This window comes from Poecilia formosa, unplaced genomic scaffold (assembly GCF_000485575.1).
Source record: "Poecilia formosa unplaced genomic scaffold, Poecilia_formosa-5.1.2 Scaffold875, whole genome shotgun sequence".
Lineage (NCBI taxonomy): Eukaryota > Metazoa > Chordata > Actinopteri > Cyprinodontiformes > Poeciliidae > Poecilia > Poecilia formosa.
In genome coordinates this window covers 54285-62785 of record NW_006800814.1, presented here as the reverse complement: position 1 = coordinate 62785, position 8501 = coordinate 54285, and the positions used below count along the sequence as shown (strand labels likewise).

General features: G+C 46.5%; 1 protein-coding gene across 2 annotated transcripts in view; it reads left to right on the top strand.

The window, feature by feature from the left end:
* The first annotated feature begins 3989 nt into the window (after positions 1-3989).
* Positions 3990-8501, top strand: part of mecp2 (methyl CpG binding protein 2) — an 8427-nt gene continuing 3915 nt past the window's right edge. Inside the window, exons 1-6 of one of the 2 annotated variants that reach the window (XM_016667021.1) lie at positions 3990-4098; positions 5827-5998; positions 6078-6268; positions 6366-6559; positions 6667-6794; positions 6952-8373. In XM_016667021.1, coding sequence (XP_016522507.1) covers positions 4067-4098; positions 5827-5998; positions 6078-6268; positions 6366-6559; positions 6667-6794; positions 6952-8373 — 2139 coding nt within the window. In that variant the 5' untranslated portion in view covers positions 3990-4066. Of the gene's footprint in view, positions 4099-5826; positions 5999-6077; positions 6269-6365; positions 6560-6666; positions 6795-6951; positions 8489-8501 lie in introns of both variants that reach the window. The other variant, XM_007543662.2, reaches the window with a different exon arrangement.

Genomic DNA, 8501 nt, shown 5'->3' with positions numbered 1-8501 from the left:
GAAAAGCTAGAACGCCTCCTGATTGTTTCCCACACAGACAAACGATTCTAGCAAACCATCTGCTGTAACTACAGGTAACCTAAAGGTCAAAAAGCCAGAATACGTTACTGATTTTAAAACCACAATTAGGCCATTTGAATCAAGACATGTTAAGTTTTAAAACTAGCAAATTTTAAATTTATTTTCTTAACAATATCAACACTAAGTTTAACAATTATGACCAAAATAAAACACAGGAAATATTAAGGTCAGCTAAATTGTCGTGGCGGGCATAGACATGAACACGTACCTCATAAAGCGGGTCGGCCCGTTGCTGCGATACGTCACAGCGTCCGCCATATTGAATGTGGCATCTCTGCCATTAAGCTAATACAGGTAAATGGACCAAACTTCAGAAATTGCCGTTCTACAAAGTATTTTTAAATTAATACCTGTCATTGACACATTTTCTCACACATGTTAATATATTTGGCAATCAATTGACTAAAGACAGAGTTTCTAACTTTTGATGTTATTATTTAATTGTTTTGGGGCATTTCTGAATAAAGAGTACAATGTTTTTATTTGATCGAAACGATTCTGATCATTTTTATGATTAGCGTCAGGCTGTCTGTGAATAGAAAGGTGTTTTATACTGAAACCACCACAAACTCACTTCATGATCTGTGAACTGAAATAGTGAAACTCTGACTCATAATGTCCACTTTTCCATAGCTGGACAAACATTCTTGTTTAAAGGAAAAAGGCCAACAGCTGCATAATGTTCAGATAAAAGGGTAATAAAAGGGTTATACAAATTATGATAAAGTTCAGGTTAATGACTCATTTTCACTAGTCATTAACCTGAACTTCTACCTTGATAATAAACTGGTTTTAGGTTTATTAATCCTATGAATTTAGTAAAATGTTCTTCAAATGAGTGGAAATGCATAGTTTGGAGTAGATTTTATTTTCATTTCCGGGGCAGCAGACCCTCCGAGGACTGTGTCGCTCTTGTCTCAGCCTTTGTCTCATTAATGTCAGCACATGTTGGCAGACATGATGTAATCTGATTCTGTTTCAAACTGAGTTTATTCACCTCTGGAAAAAATTAAAAGTTTCTCTGATTTTACTCTTTATAAGTATATGTTTGAGTAAAATAAACATTGTTCTTTTATTCTGTGACTTACTGACAACATGTCTCTTAATTTAGTTTGTGAATGTATGTAAATAAGCAGTGAGATTAGAAAACCGCACCAATGAATATCTTCTCATGGGTCTAAGACCCCTAAAGGTCAGATCCTAGAATCGCCCCTGCTGTAAAACCCACCTGCACAGGTCCAAACAGCATGTTCCGGTCCCGCCCAGACATACAGCTGCAAAATGAAACTATCTGACCTTTGACCTTAGTAACTGGAAGGATATTGCAAAGTTCTGTGAACAATCTGGACCGGATGGTTCTGATCCGGAAGTTGTGAATATCATGAGAGTATCATGTAAAATTGACGTGTCTGAGCTTTCCATCATGTTTTATTTTTATTCCCTCTTCAAATCAGACCTGGGATGTTTTCATGTTTGAGAAATCCTTTAATCTCCATGGCAACCATTCAGCTGCAAAACGCCTGGGTGGACATAGCCCCGCCTTCGAGACGCAGCTTCTCCTCTGAGCTGCAGTATCAGAGCTTCCGCCTCACAGAGCAGCTGTCCTCCGCGACTCCCCTCCTTCAAACTAGCCAGCAGCAATTAGCAGACATCTGCTGAGCACACTATAGAAACTGATGCTCAGAGGAACACTGGTTTAAAGGGTTAACAGAGGAGCCATGTTGGGATGACTTCCTGGAGGCGGAACTTCAGAAAGAGCAGTTCTTAAAGGGACAGATCCCCAATTTCAAGGCGTTAAATTACAATGTCAAACTTGTTTTAAGTAACGTTTGATAGAGGATTTTTATAACAACTGAAGGTAACACAATTACTGGACTGTGATATAAAATGATGCTATGTGTCTGGAAAACACATGATACTGGCCCTTTAAAATAACTGTAAAACAGATAGAACATATGGAACAGCAGTAACCGGGTCAGAACCACAGGAAGGAGAATCAACAGAACTTCTGTGAGATCCTGCTGCTTTTTCATCTCCAATAGAAACAGAACCATCAGTCATGGACCTTGGGACAGGTTCAGAACCTCAGCTGAACAAACAGGACCCAATCTCAAGTCCCAGTTCTGGGCTGGTTTCTGCTGGGTTCTGTGTGTTTGGTTCTGACCATCTGCATCAGACTGTGGTTCTGTTTGGAAAGCCGGTGAATCTGGACTTGCTCCCTCTGCTGGGTTTGGGTTGGAACAGAACCGCCACCTCTGAGTTGGACCTCCTGCTGGGATTGTGGGGCTTTTATTTTATTCACAGGAAGTGCTGCATGAAGACTTCCTGTTGTGTTTGACTGAAGTGACTCATAGACTATGGAAGTGACTCATGTCCTGTCAGAAGACACGCCCACTCTGCCGTCTTTGTGAGGACCTCAACAGAGATTTAGTGTCTGAACCAGAACCAGGACTCCCAATGGGAATGCTGCCTCTCTGGAATTGGGTTCTGGTTCTCTGAGCCCTGCTGGACCGGGCCAGGTTCTGTGGTTCTGACTGGGTCCAAAAGAAACCTAGAAAAATATGCCGAATGTAGATATGATCATGTGAGGACTTCTGGTCTGTAGCCGCTTCCTCTGTGTGGTTCTGGTTTCAGAGCCGCCTGAAAGTCACACACACGCACACACACACACACACACACACGCACACACACACACACACACACACACACACACAGGATGAGTGGTCTTAATGTAAATGAGCATCAGCCCCAGTTCCTCGTCCTGCGGGGTGTTTGACTTTCAGAACCAGTCTAATAGAATCTCTGACCCAGAAAATTCTGACCCAACAGGAAACTGATTAGCAGAATGTCTCCTGAGCCATTTCCTGCCTGCAGGGCCACCAGGCCATGAGGAGCTCCAAGGGTTTCTATCCCATTCTTCCTGGTAAACCATCTTCAGTTGACCAACAGGTCCAAGGACCACCTGTCCAGTCCAGAAACAGGACAGGCGGTCCTGTTTCTGGACTGGGAGGAAGCCAGAGTGCCCACAGAGAACCCACACATGCATCAGAAGAACCTCCAGGAAGACCCCAGGCTGGGATTAGAACCCAGAACCTTCTTACTGCAAGGCATCACCAGTTCTACCAGCTGCACCACTGAGTCACTCTGCCACCTGCTGCTTCAACCTGGTATTGCAGCAAAATAACGGAAGTAGTAACAAGTTTTACATTTTGAATTGATAAGTATTTATTTTTTGTTATACTATATGTGTATTAATGTAACTACAGACATAAACACTGCCAACAACGTTTTAATAATGGTAACTGTAATATTTTCCATTGTTTTATGTAATTATTTTTTGTTTACTTTTATTTTGTTAGATTACAAATGTTTTTATTATCTTATTTATGGTTTTGATGTTTTGGTTTTCATTAGTGCAACAACGAACGTATGGTCTGCAAATAAAGTTTCAATAGTAATAATAATAAGCAAGTCAGGGAAGTAAATTTGACAATAAATATTACAGTTTTCAGAACGTATCTTGAAATTAGTAGTTTTTGTGCAAAAACCATTTTAGGAGAAACAAATATGGCACGGGCTAAGCATCACGCTTAAAACAGCAAGGAGTTATATCGAAACTTAGCAATGTTTCGATAGATCATGGCGAATTTCTCTTATTTGATTTGAAGGGATATTTGAGTGATCAGAAATATTTAAAGTAGTTCAGCCGAGCCGAAGGTGATGGAGGAGGATCTGCTGATGGAGAGGCGGGAGGAGAAAGAAAAGATCCTCCGTTCAAACTTCTGAAGGAAGCGGCGGAAGATTTTCAGAGAGGTCCCTGAAAGCCTCAGCTTGACGTCACCAGGCTAAGATCTCGCGGAATTACGCCGCCCCTGGTTGTTTGTCTTGGCTGCTGTGGGTTGAGATCTCGCGGTGTTTCGCTGCTGACGGAGGACGGCGGAGATGTTTGGAGTTTTTTAATATAAATTTATTTATTTAAATAAAAATGGCCGCCGCGGAGCGCGGAGCGGACAGACTGTAAGTGTTTTCCTCTTCCATCCTCTCTTCCCGCGGGTTCCCGTTCAGTTTAGCGCCGCTGTTTCCTCCGCACAGCTTTATGACGCAAAGTGCGCAGATTTTCACCCCGGGCCGTCTCCGCGGAGCGGGGTTAGCGGCAATAACGTCACACAGTGATCCCGGAGCGAGGCTCCTCGGAGCCCCATTGCCGGAGCTCCGTAGGCCCGCGGCGGGCTCCGCGCTGCCCGGGGAGGAGCCGCGCAGGCCGGGCCGAGCGGCGGCGGCGAGCCGGGAGGAGCGCGGCGGCGGCTGCGGGGCTGCCGCTCCGTCACAGCTAACGGGCTAGCTGCTGGCGAACACGCGCACATGCACGCGCTCCTCAATAACCCGGGTTAACTACCCCACGCCCCCGGTTCCTCAGCGCTAGCAGGCAGATAGCTGCAGCCGCTACCGGAGTGCCGCTGAGCAGCAGCGTGCGCGGACACGAGCGCGCGCGCCCGTCTGTGGTTTCAATGTGTGAGCTGCTCACTTCCTGTTTCAGCCTACGGCGGCAAACAACAAGCAGAGTTCAGATCAGTCAGACAGAACCGGGTCAGAACCGACCCTGGCCCGTTCCGTCCAACCACAAACACCCCGGTTCTGAAGTGGCCCGGTCCAGTTCATTCCGCTGGTTAAAGCTTTCTAAGAACAACAGAACCAAGTCAGAACCATGACCAGCGCCTGAAGCAGAACGTTCCAGCAAGGTGACCCACCAGAACCAGAACCACCTCAGCTCACGGCCTCAGCTGAGGTCAGAGGTCAGGAACTATGTGGAGAAATGTTCTGTGGGCCAATGCGGATGAGGCGGGCCGGATGTTGGTCCGGTTCCATCTGGAGGAAAACAACCAGAACATCAAACACGGCAGAGGTAGTGTGATGCTGTGGGCTGCTGTGTTGCTTCTGGACCTGCATGACGTCCAAAGCAAAGCGGGTCAAAGTTCTGAGACTCAGCCATGGGAATCTGGGTCAGGGTGTGATTACTTTACACACAGAACCAGGTTTGGACCTTCAATAACTGATTCAGAAACAACTTTTATTCACATTATTATTATTCTGGTCTGTTCAAAGCTGTCAGACATTCTGAAGGGACAGATCCGTAGAACTTTAACACGAAGCAATCGCGATGTGAAACTGAGTACTGCATGGACACGTCTGTCTCTGATGCTGATGATGGATGTGTTTATAAACGGGAAGACTCAACCAGCCGATCACTGATCAGATGATCCTTCCTGTCAGGATTAAAAACAATATTTCTATTTGATGTCAGAATAATGAGAAATCAGTTTTTCTTAATATTCAGAGGTTTCTATCCAATCACTTCAGTTTGTTTTTATATCACAGATTTAAAGCAAATGTTGCCTAAGGCCACTTAAACAAAAGCATCCCTTCTACATACCATAGTAGAACATCAAATTCAATTCATTATTCAAATTGGTTATAAGGTTTTCTATCTAAACCCAGCAGAAAAGAAGTAGAGAAACTGACACTGATAACACTGTCGGTATTAACACTGCTGGTCTACAGGCAGGTGGACCATCGTCATAGTCATGTAACTTATCAGACAGAACTCCCATGTAAAACTGTCAGCAAACGCTTTCAGTTAGCACTAGCTGGTAAAACCACCAGTGCTACACATGAAGACTTGTTGCTGTTGGACAGTTTGCTGTCATTGAGAGATGCAGCATTAACAGAGGGTCATATTTTTCCCAGGGAGGCGGGACAAGAAGGTGAAGAGGGAGACCCCCAACCCTCAACCAGACAGAGAGACAGGTCACACAGTAAGACAAAGAAGCCACGCAGGGAGCGCCGTCATGGTGACCAGGGGCCCGAGTCTGCGGCCTCAACCACCCCTTCAGCAGTTAGTGAACAGCCACAGAGCCAGGTACAGGACACATGGAGAGCTGGAGAGGTAACAGCCAGAATGATGTGCAGAAATGTTTACTTATCCTGCCCCCCTTTAGGTGGTGGAGCCAGTGGCGGGACCCTCAGACCAAGGGTCTGAGTCGGCAGGCTCTCCCAGGCAACGGCGCTCCATCATTCGGGACCGAGGGCCAATGTACGATGACCCGTCGCTGCCTGAAGGCTGGACCCGCAAACTGAAACAGAGAAAGTCTGGACGATCCGCAGGGAAGTTTGACGTCTACCTGATCAAGTAAGTCATGATCAACATGTTGATGGTTCCCTTTGGTGCTTAAGAATACAATCTCAAATGAATGCCATTAACATTTAGCTGTTTTTGTTCTGTAAAGCTCGGAGGGAAAGGCATTTCGTTCAAAGGTGGAACTCATTGCCTACTTTGAGAAGATTGGTGACAAACAGACCGATCCCAATGATTTTGATTTTACTGTCACGGGGCGCGGAAGCCCATCCCGTCGTGAAAAGCGCCCTCCCAAAAAACCAAAAGTGGTGAAACCATCAGGACGAGGCCGAGGGCGGCCCAAAGGTACAGAGGCCGGGATAGCAGAAGTTGCCGATGAGTCATTAAATCAAGGACAGGATTTCATAAGTGGTTCTGCAGTTCTTCTGTGTTCATCTCTTGTATTTGTGTAGGCAGTGGAAAAATGCGTCAGGCCACTGAGGGTGTGGCCATGAAGCGAGTGGTTGAGAAAACCCCAGGAAAACTGCTGGTTAAAATGCCTTTTGGCAAGGCCGAGTCCTCCCCTGGAACCACATCAAAGGTAGGACGGTTGCTCAGTCCCTCACCTGGACAATTTTACATTTAAGATAAAACTTCAGCTTTAAAGGTTGAGCTGTAAGTTCACTCTGTGCAACTGTGTCTGTGACCATAACAATATCGAAACTCATGCTTCTGCTGATGTGGTTTTTCCTCTGCAGGTGGTGTCTCCTACCGCAGTGCCCAAGTCCCGGCCAGGTAGAAAGAGAAAATCAGAAAAGGAACTTCCACCTCCACCCAAGGCCGCTCCCAAGAAACGAGGAAGGAAACCAGGATCAACCTCTGCACCATCATCAGTCACTGCTGCATCCACGTCTTCAACCACAGCCTCTGGTAGCTCAACAGCTGGAAGCTACACTGCAGCTGCCATTATGGTGGCTGAAGCCAAACGGAGAGCAGCTAAGGAGTCTTCCACTAAACCTGTTGTCCAGGAAACAGCTCTGCCAATCAAAAAGCGCAAAACAAGAGAAACTGTGGAAGAGATGGAGAGTGTTCAGGCTCCACTGGTTACACCTGCTGAGACTGGAAGCACCAGTGCAGCACAGAAAAAGGGAGGAGAAGCGGAGGGAGGTCCAAGCTCTGACCCAAAGCCTACATCCACTGTAGGAAGCCAATCAGAGAAGCAACCCTCTGCTTCAGATGAGAGCCAATCCCATGGACACAAGTCACATAAGTGCCAGAAGCACAAGGAAAAAAGAGAATCTGGAGATGAAGGAAGCAAAGGCAAGGATGTTGGTGAAGATGAAGGAGGGGGTGGAAGGAGTAGCAGCAGTAGTAGCATCATCCCTTCAAAAAGCCACAAAAGGAAGGAACGACAACCTCATAAACACCATCACCACCACCACCATCACCACCGCCACCAACAGTCCTCTGGCTCACCTTTAGATCACCCAGCTCCTCCTCTGGCAGTTTCTGAATCACCTCCTAGCCAACCCAGGCCTGAAGCTGATCCCCAGACTGTGCCTCATCAAACCCCTGAAAAAAAGGTTCCTCCCAAACCACACCAAAAGTCTGTGCCTCAGCCCCCTCCTGAATCTCTGCAACCTGTTTCTCCACCACACCACCAGCCCCGTTCCTGTCCTCATACCTCGTTACCCAGTCCATCACAAGCCCATATTCTGCAAGTATCCCACTCATCCCCCACCAGACATTTACTGCCTGAGCCACGGTCCCAACAACCCCAAATCCAAACCCTCAGTCAGCCATTGTCTACCAACCAGTCAGCCCAGTCACTCACCACAGCCCAGCACCAAAGCCACCATCAGACTGTACATGCTCCACCTAAGTCCCCACCTATTCTGTATGCTCAGCCATCTCAAACTAGGCATTCACAATCACAGGTCCAGTCCTCCACAGCACTCCAGCCTCAAATCCAGCCTAGACATTTGCCTCATATCCAATCTCAGATTAAACAATCCCACCCTCAGACCTCAGTTCAGCTCCGACTCCAATCCCAGCCAAGAATTCAAACACAATCTCAGTCACAATCCCAAACCAAGACACCACCCAAAATTCAGTCTCAATCACAGGCAAGAATTGAGCTGCAACCACAGTCTCAATCCCAAGACAGATTACCTACCCAGATTCAAAGTCAACTCCAGACCAAGACTCCAACACAAGTCCAGAGTCAACTCCAGACTAGAACACCAACACAAGTCCAGAGTCAACTCCAGACTAGAACACCAACACAAGTCCAGAGTCAACTCCAGAC